General features: G+C 44.6%; 1 protein-coding gene across 2 annotated transcripts; it reads right to left on the minus strand.

Moving 5' to 3' along the window:
• Positions 1 to 1,229: 1,229 nt before the first annotated feature.
• TNFRSF1A (TNF receptor superfamily member 1A) lies at positions 1,230 to 16,929 on the minus strand. 2 transcript variants are annotated; one of them, XM_074534799.1, is made up of 10 exons: positions 16,739 to 16,929; positions 8,157 to 8,358; positions 7,702 to 7,830; positions 7,266 to 7,412; positions 5,328 to 5,409; positions 4,949 to 5,016; positions 4,616 to 4,735; positions 4,243 to 4,280; positions 3,326 to 3,473; positions 1,230 to 2,770 (listed from the first exon to the last, which is right to left on the minus strand). In XM_074534799.1, exons 1-10 carry the CDS (start codon positions 16,775 to 16,777, stop codon positions 2,469 to 2,471), a joined length of 1,275 nt encoding a protein of 424 aa, XP_074390900.1. In that variant the 5' UTR covers positions 16,778 to 16,929; the 3' UTR covers positions 1,230 to 2,468. The 2 variants fall into 2 exon arrangements, with proteins under 2 accessions (XP_074390900.1, XP_074390901.1); XM_074534800.1 differs by lacking the exon at positions 16,739 to 16,929 and adding an exon at positions 15,516 to 15,861.
• Positions 16,930 to 17,020: the final 91 nt, after the last annotated feature.

Below are 17,020 nucleotides of genomic sequence, written 5' to 3' on the forward strand. Positions count from 1 at the left end.
CTTGTGGCCTATCTTGTGCCAAAAGATTTGCCACATATAGATTTTAAGTGATGTACTGAACAGTTTGAGATGGGGAAAAAAACCCATGTCTTAGACATCATACCTGGAAAAGATTTCCAAGAATTTCCCCACTTCAAGTACTTTGAACATATAGTATGTACTTCTAATAATTATCATCCTGTTGTGCTTGGTGAACACAAATTATGAAAGAAAAAGTGTATGACAGTGTGTCGCAGACATCCTTTCACTAAAAATCCTCTCTTTTTCTCCTTCTGAGAAGCTGAGGCCTCAGAAACAAAATGTAAACAATGGTTATCTGCTGCTGTGGAATGCATCAGGTGGATTTTTTGATTGGGCCATCTTGAATGTTTACAATTAATGGCCAACCACAGACCAGATAGCTTGGACTCTCTGTCCGAGCCACAGATCTTTGTTATTCATTCTTTTCTATTCTTAGCTAGCCTTAAGATGAAACCTTTCCTTCTATTCTTTTTAGTATAGTTATAATGTAATATATATATATCATAAAATAATAAACCAAGCCTTCTGAACACAAAGTCAACACTCTTGTTTCTTCCCTCATCCAAGAACCCTTGTGACCACTGTCACAACAGTGAGCTTTGTGCTGCCTCTGATTAAAAATAAAAAAAGCAACAATATCATCCTCAATTAAAATAGGATGTAGGCACAGCAAAACAAAGCCTCAAACTGGGAATTAAAACTGATGTCAGTTCCTGGCTTTGTCACTGATGGTCGGGAACTTCCATGTTTCAAGTAGGAAACTTTCAAGTAGAATAGGAGTAGTCCTTCCTTATTTAACATGGTGCTCTCGTTCCTCAGACAAAAACATGTAAGATTAACATTAAAGTATAACCTATTATTATTCTTTTATTTAAAGATCTTTTCCAGTTTAAAAAGCCAGATACAAATCCAAATGACTCATTGTATATTGCTTAAAAAGTCACTCTAAATGTGCTGGCATTCATATTCTGGAATATCTGAGAAGACCTGAAACTGGAGTCCATTTAAATCCTGCCCTCAGCAAGCTTCTTGTGATGTGAGGTCAGCTAAGTTTAACATACCAAAGTACATAAAACTTGAGTTTGTTTTTTTTTTTTAATGTACAAGACCACCAAACCATCTACTCTTGATGCCTCTGTGAGTTATTCCCCTTCGTCTCCCCCTAGCCACAGTCACAGAAAAGAAGCTGATATGAGCAAAACCAGAACAGAGGTAAAAATATTCACTTTAATTCAGAACATTTAGTGTATTTACAATAGAAAGTTCCTCTATGATCAAGGGATTAGAGACTGAAAAAAAACATGTTACAAACATGTGGACAACCTGCACCTGGTGCAGGCTAGTTGATTTTTTTCTCTATCTGGTTCTCCCAGGGTAATTCTGGTGAGAAGTGCTGGGGAGAGCCTGGAGATGGTAGCGGATGGCTCCCACAGCCAAGCAGCAATCCCAGTCCAGGAAGTAGTGTGCAGTTATTCAACAGTTGCTAGAACATCTATACAGACACGTGCACAGTCTCATGTGCAGTTAGATTCACGGAATCATCCAATGTAGGTAAGCAGGTAGACACAAGCCTACCAGCCTGTGTGCAGGCACAGACTTGCAGAGGTGCTCTGCCACCTCACCCAGGCAGGTGCACACACTCCTTGCCACCCTGCACCTGGACAAACACGCAGGCAGGTGTTTTGTTAATGCTAACTTACATGATTTCTAGATACAGAAAAAAAAAAAAACTTGAGGAAAAAAGCACCAACCCTCTCATCTGACTCACTGGCTTGGAATTCTTACTCCTCTGGAACCTGAGGGACATGGTGTGGAAAGGATGAGGTCCTCCAGTTTCTCACAGAGAGAGAACCAGCTCTGAATCTCCAGGAGACTTTTGCTACAGCGATACCAACCAGTTGCTACTGGTTGACACCGAGAGGGGGCAATCCTCTCCTGCTCCCAGAAATAGGCACATCCTCCTACCACTTCCTCTGAGTCAGATTTAGCAATCAAAAGGCTGCAATATGAGCCACTTCAACTGGTTGACCTCGCAGAAAAATAGATCTGCAAGAAGTGAGTGAGTACTCAGCTTAACCAAAGCACCCTACAAGTTTACCCACCACACGATGTGTGGAGCATCTGTTTCAGCAACAACTTGTCCATAGAAGCTGATCTACGATCAAGTCACTCAGAGCTCCTATTTGCATCTTGCTCAGACTCCACACACCACTTCCTTGATGAGGTGCTTCCCCTCCTTGGGAGAGGAGGTGTTGCAGAGGTATGCCATGGCTTAAAAGCTGAACTATGTGGTGGTTAAGAAGCAAACCTCAGCCTTCCTCCAACATAACCTGCTGCTGTCTCCAACAAAACCAGCTGACAAGTGTTACAAAGATGGGGAGATATGAGGAAAGAAAGAGAGCTATGATCCCCTCTTAAAGGTCAAAGGCAGCCTAAGCTGAAATAGATTAAAGATGGTTGCGGAGGCTGCAAGGCTGAGGAGAGTTCTGGTTGAGCAAAGCTTCTTGAACAGCCTCACTGCAGCCACTGAGCTCCATGTGGTTGAGAACACGGCTGATGTGCTCCACGGTGGCAGCACGGCCCATCTGCAGTCTCCAGAGGCGGAGCATTTCGTACTGGGCATCCCGCAGGCGCCGGTGCTCCAGCTCAATCCGCTCCAGGTCGCAGTCGCTGAGCCCCAGGCGCCGCACAAACTCCTTCCACCGCGACGGCGGCACGTGGTCCACCACCGCGTACAGAACAGCAGGGGCTGTGGACACACAGGGAAACCCTGAGAAGCAGGATTCTTCCACCTCAAGGACAATGGGGATAACCCAGGGCTGGAGGCTGCCCTGGCATCTTGCATTGCCCCCTCTTATTCCAGCCTTCTCCAGAGTAATCACACAGACACCAGACTTGCTCTTGTCCCTCAAAGTATAATGGGAATGTTTCCATATGCACTTGTATAAGACTATGACCAGAGTCAAGCACATTTACTTAGGGCCTTTCTGCCATACATTCTTGAAAAAGAGCGAATTATTAAAATTATTCTGGGTCACTGCCCATATTGACAGCATGTCAATACATATGGCAATCCATTTTGCTGGTAGGGAAAAGGGACAACAGAAAGGCCTTGCACAGATATTTGGCATATACAGACTCACAGGCTCTGGGCACGCTTCTGCCTCTCTACTGTGCCGTGCACGGGTACACATCCAGGTCACATACACTGGGTAAGGTCTCTCCAGCATACTCCTAGCTGCATCTGATAATTAGGTTCCCATTTGACTGGGGAAGGAGAGAAGGATGGAGGAGTTTCACTTACTGTCTGGAAGCTGTGTCTTCCTGGCAGATCTGACACAGTCTGGTGAACTCTGTGGCAGAGGTGCAGGTGTCTGGGTTTCATTTAATGGCAATTCTTTTTCCTTCTGGGACTCAGGACAAAGGGTGGAAATTTCATTTTTTTCCTCAACCTGAAAGACACATTACATAGTCCAGAATTACCCACGGCAGCACAGTACGCCTGTCTCCTGGAAGCAGCCACTAGCTTTATATGCTAAAATTTATTCAAGATAGATGGGGAGTGGGTGTTGAGATTTTAATCCTTCCTACATGCCTTGTTTCAGCAGAGGACACCAAACATTTCTTTCCAGCAGAACCCAAAGAGTTTAACTTTCTTTTGGCACCATAAAACAGTAGTCCAGGAAAAAGTATATCTTTACAAAATCAAGTAAGGCTGGTACCCACAATCACCACCATTCTAGAAGCTTCACATGCCATCTTTCCCATCAGCCTCCTCTGCAAGGCTGTGGAAACCCCATCTCAGATGCTGCCTGGGCACTCTTATTTGCAGAGTTACCTTGGACCTCAAAGAATACTGTGAAGCAGCACTGAGAGGCTTGGGAAGTCAAGATCTGAAGTGAAATAAAATTAATTAAATCCTCCAAGCTTGGGGTACACAGAGAGAAAAAAGGATTAAGGATCAACTATCTGAACAAAATGCATCCAGGAAAAAAAAAAAGCCAGGAGTTTGAAAAGCATCCTCTAGAAGAGGGGAAGTAAAGTGTTACTGGCTCCACCCTCTACAGGAAAAGACTTCTGAGTTAGACAGCCCTATTACTCAGCTCACTTGAAAATACAAGGCCTGAAAACAGCCCATGGGGAAAAATATTACTCCAGATTCCAGGCTAACATATTTAAAAGTGGAAGATAAGCTATATATATAGCCATCATCTTGCTCACCTCTGATCTTGGCTCCTTGGTTGTCAGTGGCAAAGAAACTTCAAAGAAAGAAAAAAAAAAAAAAAGAAAGTAGAAATTATTTTCACTTCCTCTTGTCCCAGAGAAAACAGGAAAGCAGCTACTCACAATCCTGCCCTCAAAAATGTTTTACAGCAAAATAAACATCCCAGAAATAAGCTCAGGTGCACTTCAAGTCATAGATACAGGCCTGGATGCAGAACTGCAATCAGAGCCTTGGCTATTTAGTTCTTATGCTACTCTGGCCTTGCAGCAGAGCAGAGTCAGGGAATCCCACTTTGTCCCTCACACACAAAAGCACACAGAAATCAGTGTCTATCCCAGCCAATATCACTGCACATGCCACTGTACTCACCACAGGAGAAGAAAGGCCCTGTCTTACGTTTCTGGACCAGCTTCCCTACTTTACATGCAATGCAGAGGACGAAGATAACTCCAAATATTGCAACAAGGGTGCCAAGTACAAGGTTTCCATCTGGACAAAAGGAAGAGAGCAAATGCATGAGTGACTAAGAAAAGAGGAGGTAAGTGCTAGAGGAAGAACAGCAAGTGGAGATTTGCAAATGGTAGGGAGAAAAAGGATAAGGGTTTGACAAAGTGGAAAATAGAACCCTTTACAAAAGGCATTAAGAGAACAACACCCCACAATGAAAAGATTCCAGTGCCCTTCAGTCCCCTGAGCACTCACTCAGCCCAGATGAGGTCGGTGAGGTAGTGACTGGGCTGGGACACAGCAAGCAGTCTTCTCCAGTGCAGCTGAAAGGGCAAATCAGAGAGGTGAGCACATGTGCAATGAAACTCTGGCCATTTCCAACCTCCCTAATTAACAGACAAGTCAAGATGAGCCTGCAAAGCAGAGCAACACAGTGTGACTAGTGACTTTGGGCCCTTAGTGGACTAATGCCTACATGGAGGAGACTGGGGGTGAAGACCTACTTGCCCCAGAAAGGCACTTAGAATACTGTTATGCCTAGATAGAAAGTGTCATGAGAAGAATTTCCTCCCCCCATGGAGCTCCTGCTGTCCCTCCTACTCAGTGGTGGGGCATACAGAGTAAAAAAGCTCACCTGTTGCAAGGCTTGCAAATATTACTACGTGACAGGAAGAATTGAGGCTTACACCTGCAAATTGCATCTTTGTTCTTTGAACCTGTAGAGGAAAAAAAAAATCAGAAACTGTTGCCATAATATGGACAAAGAAGAAAACAAAGGGGAAAAAATCAACTTCAAAATGGATGAAGGATTATCCTTTTTTTAAGCCTGCTACTGAAAACTGCTACTGAAGAAGAGATAAAGGATTTGATCTATATATAAAAACAGAGTTGAGGGAGGATAAAAGTAATAAAAATAAGAGTGCCACTGTCCTGAAGGTGGGTACTTCTGTAGAGGCTTGGAAAGGGACTATAATTACAGAGCAGCTGGAATTAGTGTAATGCGCAAAAAGCAGTAAAAGTCACCCAAGTTCAAGCATGACAGGAAGGGGAAACCACATTAGTCAGGCCAAGATGAGGGAGAAGTGGTCCCTGAGCAGCTGGGACTGGTGAGGAAGTCAGTTCAGCGCAGGGAGAAATCATTACAAGTCATGGGACACATAAGCATTCTTCTGATGTTGTGAGTGGAGGGGGTAAGAAATGAAAGAACTCTCACTTCTAAGCAAGGCACAGGAGAGAGCCTGAATAAACAGGTGTGGGGAGGAGCAGGCAAGAGCAGTGATGGAAGGACATCAAATTGCACGAGAGAAGGGGAAAATGTACTAGAACAAGGAGTATGCATTGTTATGAATGAGGGAGGGGAATTAAACAGCTCTACATCAGCCAAGAGGGAAGGAAGCTGCTCAAGGACAGTGTGCAATCACGACCCTTGAGGAGAAGCTTAAACATGGAAAGTGTGACAAGATTATTGAACACTAGAGGGAACACATTCACCAGTGAAACAGCAAACCTCACACTGGGCAGGGTAAGAGATGGGAAAGGGATCAGGAGCAGCACAGTTTGCAAACACAGGATAGCTTTAAGACAAGGTAGGATGTGGCAGCAGCTGCACTAGAAGCATGGGCCTGCTAGACAATTAAAGAACAATGACTAAATTAATTATAATTGTATCTTTGGTACAGATCATGAGCAGCTGAATAAGATGTTGAGAGGGGAGTGTGTGTCCTTGGGCTGGAAGACAGCCCCTAAGGAATGTATGTACGTGCAGATTTGGAAGACCAGTCGGGGTGTGAATGGGCATGGATGTGTGATGTCTTGTTTGGCTGCACAGTCAGATCCACTGGTGCAACCTTATAAAAGAGCTAATCAAGGAAATAAAGTCAGTTCATGTTGCATCCAATAGTGACTCATGCTTTCTCAATCCTCACATCAAAAGAAGACATTTAAGGGACATGGAAAGAATTAGACTCCAGACAGCAGTGTTTGTTAAGATCTTTGATTCCTGACTTTGGGACAGCTAACACAAGTACTTCTCCCAGACACTGGCATCATCCTAAGGTAATGCCCAGATCCACTGGGTATAGTTCACCATTACTAGCAGCTCTTTACTTTAGAACACTGTGGTTGCTCAGCAATTAGTTCAGTTCATTCAAGCAGTTCAGCTGGGCACCAGGGCCAGAGGTATTGTCATCCATCGTACTCAAAGTGCTTCCAGCAGTTGGTAGGGAAAATGCAGTGAGCATCAGGAGAAAAACAAACAAGGAAGGCAAAAACATAAAGAACATAAAGATCTTGCTTCTAGAACATAAAGATCTTGCTTCAGGACAGGCAAGGCAGAGGCACCAAAATTAAGTAGAAAGTAGCTCCTCACAACAGCCAAAACCAAGAAACAGTTCAAGGACAAAAGAAAGCAGCTATGATAGGAAACAGGGATTGATGCCAGAGCAGGCAAAAAATAGCAGTCTTTATGGGGAAAAGGGGCAGACAAACCCCAGAGTTGTTCCTAAACCACCATCCTTTCAGTGCAAGGCACTGCAGCATATCAGAACTGGAGCCATATCCATGCCATACTCACAGCTGGCAATAATCCCATCGGCACACGAGCTGCAGTTCCTGCACTGGAAGTATTCAGACTCAGAATCAACCTGATACTGATTCTTTTGACAGCCACAGACAGTATCTTGCTTTGGGGTGCAGGGTGTCTCTACTATCTGCTGGAGTGCTGAGGAAAGAAAGGAGAAATTATTACTCCAGCCTCTTCCTTCACCTTCAACTGAGAGCACTGTCATGATCATAGGCATTGTTATTCCCTAATTTTCACAGAAAAAGGCCAGAAAGGCCTGCAAACTGTATCTCAGACTGTTCCGGTTTGGTGTCCCCAATCCATCCCCATAACTGTTTTACCCATTCAACTGCTTACTTTTCCAAGCTCCCTTGCCCACCTTGCCATCCCCTCCAGCCCTCATCCGCCCCCATTTTCCTCAGATCCTGCAGCTCTGGCAGTGCCTCACCTTTACGGCAGCGTTTGCACTGGAAGCACTTAGACATGGTGTTATCAACAGCTGTGAATGTGCCATTGGCACATGGGAGACAGACAGTTGCCTGGTCAGGCCCTTCACAGTCTTTTGCCTTGTAGGTACCTGCAAGAAAATCACTTAGCAGAGCTCTGAGGAAGGCAAATGCGTTGTCTTAGGGAGGACAGGAGTCACTGGCTCCTCAAAGAAACCCTGGAGTTGATGCCATAAGGACCAAGTATGCTTCCCCTCACCAGTGTGAATGACACTGATAGCCCATAAGAGGAAAAAAGGAATAAGAATAAATAAAAGAAATAAGAATTTATCAGGGTAGGGATAGGTACCAAGTAAAGGGAGAGCTGATTTGCTGTAGGAAAGAGACAGTTTGAGAGTGCAGGACCAGGAAATGCCTCCCAGGTGAAAGTCACTACTACTGTATTTATTTAGTGTACCTGCATGACACCTCATGCAGCAGTGGGTCTTTCTGGGGTGTAGGTATTGTCCCAGTTGACAGTGCATCTGTTTCTTTTCTCTCCTCAAAGGGTTAGAGGGCTCTCTTCCATCCAGTCCTACACGACGGACTTGCACTCTATATGGCACTGGAGTAATTTCTACAGATTCCTTTGTCAGCACACAGACAAATATTAGAATAACCTGTAAATAGAGAGGGAGGGAGGGAGGGAGGGAAAGAGAAGAGAGAAACAAGGTGAGAAAACATTATATCCTCCTGCACACTGCAACTCTGATTTCAGCACTTAGAATTACATCATGAGTTCAGTTTACTCGGCTAATTCTGGTAATGGGACCCTCCACTGGCAAATATATGTGGGGAGATGATTTACAAAAATAAACCCCAACAAACCAATGCCTGCCATCTATGATATTAATATACCATTCAATGGTCTCTATGGTAAACTGGCTGTATATAAAACAAGTATTTTTCATGATGTGCATTTTATACATGGAATGCCTTGAAAATGCTGCAGCTTGCATAGAAGTTACACAAGAGCAAAGAAATGTTTTTATTAAGGAAGGCAGTAAAACTGTGCATGTAGAAACAGTTCCACAAAGAATGCATCCAGTACTTGCAGTTCCACTGAATAAATACATAAGATGGGAAGTTTGGAATAAGATGGCAAAAGACGATCTCACTGCCTACTAAGTACAGGAAATCTTACAAAGCCAGACCTCGTAACATGGGAAAATTAGGTTTCTGATTTCTCCCCATGTCAAATGTTCATTCTTCCTCTTAAACTGCAGCTGTTAACAATCAGCCTGTACAATTCAACACAAAAATGAGCAGTTTCTTCTTTTTTTAACTCTGTTAAGATTTGATTTCTATTTTTCCACTTGAAAATTACTGTTATCATGCCAATCTTAACAGAAAACTTAGGATTGGCATGACTGCCACATGACTGTAAGAGAGGGTGACTGTACACCCACACACATGAACCAGGGGTTACAAGCACAGCTGCACCAATAATGAAGGATGCTGTTCCCTGGACACTGTTTGCAGGACACTGTTCCCAGCACAGAAATTGAGAAATATGCTGTTTATGTAATGGCCAAAAGGTCTCCCCTCTGGTAGGAGGACAGCATAAATGACTCATCAGCAAAAGATCTTCTACCAGAAGGATGGTAATGAGATTGCAGTGTATCACAGACACAACCCCTTTGCTTCTTGGCCCAATAGAAAAACAGACCTCAGGCATGCATTTCAAACATTCAGATAGACAAAAAACATACAACAACAAAAAGGTTAAAAAAACCCAACAAAACAAAACCAGGTCAAAACCTGGTCCAAGATTTATGAAACCTGAAGTCAGCAAGTTTCTACAGCAAGGACCTATCCCATACCAACCAATGGTATGACTCCTGAAGAATATGAAAGATTTGTTGAAAAACTATTTTATAGCACCATGAAAAAGTCCAGCAGCATGATGAAGACTTGACAACTTGCATCCCTCGTCATCCCACAAGTGGCCACACTGTCTGGACATCCATGTGTTGATGCTTCTGAGTATGGTACAGATGTACCAATGAACTCTGTGCATCAGATCAAGTGAATGATGAAAATCAAATAATGACTTTTGCAAATAAACACCACCCTGCCAATATAATCTCACACAAAGTTTTGCTATACTACCTTCCCTGCAATTGTAATGTTTTCCCAGCTTGTTTTTTTTGAAACTGTTTTTTTGAAGATGCCCAGCAGTACAAGCACATCTTCAGAATTCTTTTTTTTTTCCTTTTTTTTCTTTTTCAGTTAGGAGACAGAGCAAAGTAAACCAATAAGGGTAAACCACAGTCATGATACCAATTCTGTGGTAGCAAGCTTACCAAAAGATACATAGAATGAAATGGTTATGACAGCCCTACACTGTTCTTTTTCTCTTTCAGAATTTAAGCCTTGGGGGAGAAAGGTACACACCCAAAAGCAACTTAAAACTTCAAGAACGATGGAGTTTGCAACTCTGACAAAACTAAAACATTGTTTTTTGGAGAGCTCTGACACATTCAATAGACCAGATGCTAAAATGGTGAACAGGAAAAAAGAGAACCACATATTTAAATAGATATCATTTCAGACTTCATTAGCTGACCACAGAATAATTGTAAGCGCTCCAACAACTCCTCAGCAGAACTAAAAATTGTTTCAGCAGCTGACATTACAAGATTTATTGCTTGCAGGAAAACAGATAGAAGATACTTCACACAGATGGTCTGACACACAGAAACAATAAAAACATTCTGATTCTCTGGCTAGTGATTAATCCCCTGATACGAGAACATACAACTTGTACACTTATCACTCCATAAGTCACACAAGTTAGCAATAGAAAGAAGATAAAAGCATCAAAGATTAGGCCAAAAATACAGAGAAAATTGGTCAAATACCCCTTCAAAGCCAAAAGAAAACAGAAGTGGTTTTAATTTTTCAGATTAAGTGAAAGCATGTCTGTAAGTGTTATCAAAGCAGAGTTAACATGGTACTGAACACAATTTGAAGAACAGAATGTCACAGGCCAGGAGTGACTCACACCCCAATGACTCGGCCATCCAGCAAAATCATTCACATGATGGAAAAAAATCTCCAAAACACCTCCATCTTAAGCAGCTACCCATGCCATTCAGCAATGCACTGATTTATACCAATGAACAGCTTCATCAAATTCACGTAATACATGAAATTAGAACAGTCTGTTCTGTTTCAGTTGGAAGGCACATAACTCATGGTATATGAACTGTAACAACCATATTACAGAACTGATGGACTACAGAACTGATCAAAACCCTCAGCAAAACCAATCTAAGAGGATATGAACATGACCACACAGCAACCACTTGGTAGTGAAAGAGTGACCCAATGAGGAGCAAGAAGACCCTCTGAAGCCTCAAGTCATAGATAAGAGTTTGCCAGGCAAAGTTTAGAGGTCTTCTGCAAGTGAAATAAGCTGAATATCCATTGTTAGGTGTACAACACACTCCACTTGCCAGGATCAAAAAAAACCAGCACCCACTAAGCAATTTCACAGAGATAATGTGTATTACCTAAGCCAAGTGGTAATTCAAACCACGTGTGATGCACACCACTGATTCATACCTACTCCGCCTTCTCAGTCAGCAGGGACTACCAGGGAAAACAGAGTCAGCAGAAACTCTGGGGTTTACTTCTGAAACTGCTGCAGGAATAACCAAAATATGGCAGAAAACTGCTTCCTTAAAACATTCCACCCCTCTGGATGACAGCTACACACTTCCTCACACACAAGGCAACCCCAGTTCCTTCCCATGCCCTCACACCAGCACTTACTGCCCAGCACTTCACCTGCAAGGAAAAAGACACAGCACAAGCCTAAAAGCTCTTCTACGCAACATTTTGACAGCTGAGACAGGAGTTAGGAGCCTTTCCACAATTTTCACACTCAAATATTCTTGAATTACTGCCACCACTACAATTTACACCCTTGCTCCTTCTTCTGCCTCACTAGGCCATACACAGAGAACTGCAAGTGAGGTGATATCCCACCAGAGTAAGGCAAAGGAAGAAAGGAAGGGCAAAAATGAAGGTGAGGAACAGAGCAAGATGCCAGAAAGACAGATGAGAGGGTGGAAATAAGGGGCATTTGAGAGCAGTGTTCTCAGGACAAGGGGGCATAAAGCACAGTACCTGAAACAGAGGGACTGCATAGGGAGTACAGCATGTCAGGGCTGCCCCATATTATCACCTCAGGAGGCTGGGAAATACCAAATTACTCAGCATGAACACAGGTTATTTTGCTATCTTTAATACTGTTGCTTCAATATTTCTTGAGAAAACAGTACACCATACTACTAGTTATAACTATCTGTACTGTGTTGTAAATAATTATGAATTAAGTTTTTTAGTCTCAGCATTATCATCATAAATGAAATCAGTATTTTATTCATATGAATATATTTAATTTGTCATCCTTAATCCTCATGGACCAAGTTGCATGAAGATTCCATTGTAATAACTCAATCAACCGCTCCTCTCAAAAAAGGCTTCCAGTTTGCAAATTCCATTTTTAAACTAATTAATTATCAATTACGTGCAAATAAGAGGCATTATGAGTTATTAGAGTGTCTCAAAATATTTTGTAACAGCAAGTTACCTTGGCTTAAGAATCCAGCATGATACACACCCCATGCACAAGTATTCTACACATAAATCATCTTTAATCATCATCATAAATCATCTGTCAGCCTTTTTAATGAGTCATAAAAATTAGTCAGCTTGGAGGCTTGGTTAAAAAACAGTACTTGCTCAGACTAATAAGCTACCAAAGAAATCAGAGTACAGAATTTACTCTTATGTTCTTTGTCTGGTTCAGCCATTTCCAAAAGCTCTTTGAGGTTTGCATTTGTTTTAGTTTGCTATACAAAGATGAAAGGGAAACCAGAACTTCTGCTTTACACATTGAGAAATGTGCATTAAAGCAGCATTTACAGGAAGCTTTCGTCATTGCTCTCTAAAAACTGGAAAGGACAAAAGAAGGCTACAAGAACTACTATTATAAATAATCCTCATTTTATGAAGATCAGATGAAAGAATGCTGTATTTCAGGCCTTGTCTAAATTCAGGAGACTAGTAATAGCTTTGATACAATGAAGAAAGGCCTTAGAAATCTTAACTTAAAAACCCAAAGAAAACTGTGTTTATCTATAGATTGTGGACTTCACATCATAAAACATCATAAAGTATATAAAGTTAGAAGGCTTTATTTCAGGCTGGTAAAGATTAAGAAAATAATGGAGAAGTCAGAAGGTGATAACAACCATAAGAAAATTTCTTTGGAAGCTTTCCCTCCGAGGACACTGTGGTGGACACTGTGTCAGTGCCACATTCACTGACCCTCAACACCCAGCACTTGGCCTGAGTTCCACTGTGCTGCTGTACAGCCTCACATCAGAGCACTGATGGAGCAGGAGCCAGGGGAAGGCTCAGGGGATCCTTACTTTCCACCCTGAAATGATTTTCAGCTGGGCATGAGCCCTGGGCCCCTGCCCACACTGTGCCACAGACCTGCTCATGCCCCTTGCCAGTGACTCACTAGGTGAACTTCTAAGTCAGGTGATTGTCAAATGCTGAGTCTTACTCACTGGAACAGATATATTCCTGTTTGGTTTAATAGGAAAATGTTGTGACATTGTTTGAGATGTGCTTTCCACTGTCAGGTTCCTAAGAGCACAACACAAGGATGTGTGTTAGCAAAGGAAGCACTCAGCTATCCAGGGATTACTGAGGCATCTGCCCCAAATACAAACAAAGCCTCTTTGTGATGACTAAAGAAAATGGGCAAGAAGGAGCAAAGTGACAACACTGGGTTTACCACAAATAATACTGCTAATGCAGAAAATTGATTACTTAATGAAAAGGGAAAGGCATCCAGACTGACAGTCCTGGTTACTTGTGAGAACAAAAACTGCCACGTAAGTGTATCTAGCACAGACCCTAATATAAACATTTCATTTGGCTAGAAACAGTTAGTCCTAAAAATAGAAATTGAAACTAGATTAATATGCAGTAAAAGTTCAATTGATCTTGTTGGAGAAAACAATCAGAAATGCAATCAAATGCTATGAATTATTAGGAAAGGACGTGAGAGCAAAACCAAGAACGTTGTTATGACAATATATAAAGGATTGAATCTTGACTGTAGTTCTGGTCTTAAGAATACAAATTAACTTAGATATAATACAAAAAAAGTAAAAAGGACCATCATTGGTACAGACTGACTGCAGGCTCAAAGCCATGAATGCCAAAGAGAAGATGAACTGGGATGAGTGTTCTCTGTCTCCTCCAATACAAGAACTAAGAGGCATCACATAAGAAAAGCAGCAGAGAGGTTCAAAGCAAACACAGGGAGGTACTTTTACAGCCAACATGTAGCTGATGTGTGGGCCTCCATGCGAGAGTGCTGGCTCTGCCAGAAACCTGTCCTGATTCCAAAATTTATCACCACACCCATAGGAGAAGGGAAAAAAACAGCCACAGTCAAGGATGCAAAATATGAAGACGCCATTTCAGCTTGGAAATTCCTACAGTCCCAGCCCCGTGGAAACCAGGAAAGTATTCTTATTTTTCATTGCTGTACACTTGCCCTGCTCCAAATCCCTTGGCAGACACCTGTGACTGGTCACTACTGGAAACAGGCTGGTGGCCCAACAGCTCTTTCTTACAATGCGCTTGGTGGCCTGGTTTTCAATTTTTATATAATGTAGCTTCTAACTTCAAAATGGCAGTTTCTCCCTTTACTTTGAAAATAAATCAGTGCCAGAAGTACCCTTATGGCTATTTTGTCTTTTTTCTTCATAAAACAGAATTTTCTTTAATAAATGAAACTTCAATTATATTTTTTTTTCTTTTAATGAGACAGAAAACACCATGGCCTCAGTGAAGACAGATGCTATTCTGTCCACTGTAAAAGTTAGAAGTGCATAGGGAAAACACAGAGCACCTAAAAATGAATTTAAGGACAGGCAGAAAGAGTGAATGCATGGAAACAGGCTACAGGAAATTTTGAAGAATCACAGGAAACATACAAGAATCAGAAGAGTAGAAGGGAGGTATCAGGGGACCAAGAAAGGCCATGAGGGCAAACAGGATGATATGCAATGTAAATGACAGTGGATAGGCATGCAACAGAGTGAGAGTGAGACCTGTAACTCTGGGGAGAAAAAAAAGAGAATATGATTTAATTAAGATAAACGTTATCTGTAGGGAGTAGAGGGCTATTGCCAACTTGAAATGGCATGCAAATAGGAAGGGAGAAACATGTTCAAAAAGAAATCCCACTGAAAGATACTTCTTCCAGTGCCTTATTTAACTGAAGATAATATAATGATTTTGGGGAATCCAACAGATCTTTCTCTTTTTGCCAACTGAATGAATAATATCACATATAGTACCAATTTGCACCAAAACATGTGCACCTCTATTCTTAAGCCAGAAATGCACTTTACAGGTTTGCTATCTGCTTTGAAATCTGTCCATAAGTCAACATAAGTCCATAAGTTTATGTGTTCTACCAAGGTCCCAAGATGGTAAGTGATGCACAGCTGGAGTCAAGGTATTCCTTCTCTCCAGTTTTAGCTGTGTTGTCCTGCCACTGCTAGCTTTAAGCCTACTACCAACTTTCCAAACCTTTCAAGCAGTAAAAACCCTGCAAGACCAAATCCAAACCCTTCTGGAAGGTAACTTTGCCCATATTGCAACTTTCTGACCACAAATTAACAACTAAGCCAACATTACAAGTCCGGCGCAGCCAAGTGCAAGCATGCATTACCAGGATGCTCAGGTATTTAAGGAGAAACAGTTTGACCCCATAACCACTACAGCAGAATTTATAGCCATGTCATGACGCCGAGTGACACCACTCCACTGTCCCAGCTTTAGCACACATCTGCTGATACTCGATATCCATTCACGTCTGGCAATCAGGCTATTCATAAAACTCTCCGATATCTTTTAAAACTTCTTCGCCCGCAAAATCACAGCTTACGAAGCCCGGGCAGGCTAAAGAAGATCTATCGGCTGAAGAGCTGAACTTGCTCTTATACAAATCCCGTGGTTTGGGGCGTAGCTACAACCCTCTAATCTTTGTTCAGGCGCCCGCAGAGTGGCATTTGTGTGCGCCCGGCTGCGCAGCAAAGCGGGGGCGGCTCATCGCCGGTCCCCGCACAGCGGCGGAGGGAGCGGAGCGGCTCCGATCCCGGCCCGGCGCTCGGTGTCCCGGCTCGGGCGGCTCCGATCCCGGCCTGGCGCTCGGTGTCCCGGAGCGGAGCGGCTCCGATCCCAGCCCGGCTGGTCGGTGTCCCGGCTCGGGCGGCTCCGATCCCGGCCCGGCTGGTCGGTGTCCCGGCTCGGGCGGCTCCGATCCCGGCCCGGCGCTCCGTGTCCCGGCGAGCTCCGCCGCCCGGACCCCCCGCGCGTTAACGGCCGCGCCGCGGGCTTCGGGGAATCCGCCGCCGTTCCTGTAAGCCCAGACGCCTTCTCCCTGAGTCAGGGATAAATCCCGGGAACGGCGCCAGAGAACTCGGTGCCCAGCGGAGGAGGGGAGGCGGCGATCCCGGCCGTGCCGCTGCCCCGCGGGCACCCGGCGGATGGCGCGGCTGCGCTCCCGGTCCCGCTACCGCCGCTCCTGCCGCTCTAGCGCCGGCACCAGCCTCCCCCGCGACGACGACCGCCCGCCTCGCCCAGCCGCAGACTCCCCGAGCCTTCTCCCGCCGCCGGCCGCCCCGCCATGGGGCTGCCCAGAGGAGAGCCCCAGCACCCCGGAGAGGGCGAGCAGAAAGCGGGCTGGGCGCAGAGCGGCAGCGATCGGGAGCCCGACGGCGGCCGGGAGGGTGGAAGAGAGCCCGGGCCCGAAGGCTCGACGGCGGACACCGCTCAGCGGACCCGCGGCGAGCTGCAGATCGCCGGGACCGGAGGAGTCGCCGGGTGAGGCGGTGTCCCGCCGGCGCTCGGCCCCGCTGCGCCGGGAGCGGCGAAGCCCCCGCCGTGCCTTACCGTCCCCAGCGAGGAGCGGGGCAGCGCCGGGCCGCGCATGGCTCCGCGGGCCGCTACATCCCCGAGGCAGGGTGCCCTGCGCGCAGAGAAAGCCGGCCCAGCCGTACCCAGCGCCGGCCGGAGCAGCGCGCAGGCTGACTACCCCGTCTCCAACTTCCTGGCAGCGGCAGCAGGAAAGAGAGCGGCGGGCGGGAGGCGGCCCGGAGTCCCGGCGAGCCCCGCCCGCCCGCCGCCGGGCCAGGACCGGCGTCGGCAATGTTCCCTAGAAACCCCGATGGACGA

This window comes from Zonotrichia albicollis, chromosome 2 (genome assembly GCF_047830755.1).
Source record: "Zonotrichia albicollis isolate bZonAlb1 chromosome 2, bZonAlb1.hap1, whole genome shotgun sequence".
In the NCBI taxonomy this organism is placed as follows: Eukaryota; Metazoa; Chordata; class Aves; order Passeriformes; family Passerellidae; genus Zonotrichia; species Zonotrichia albicollis.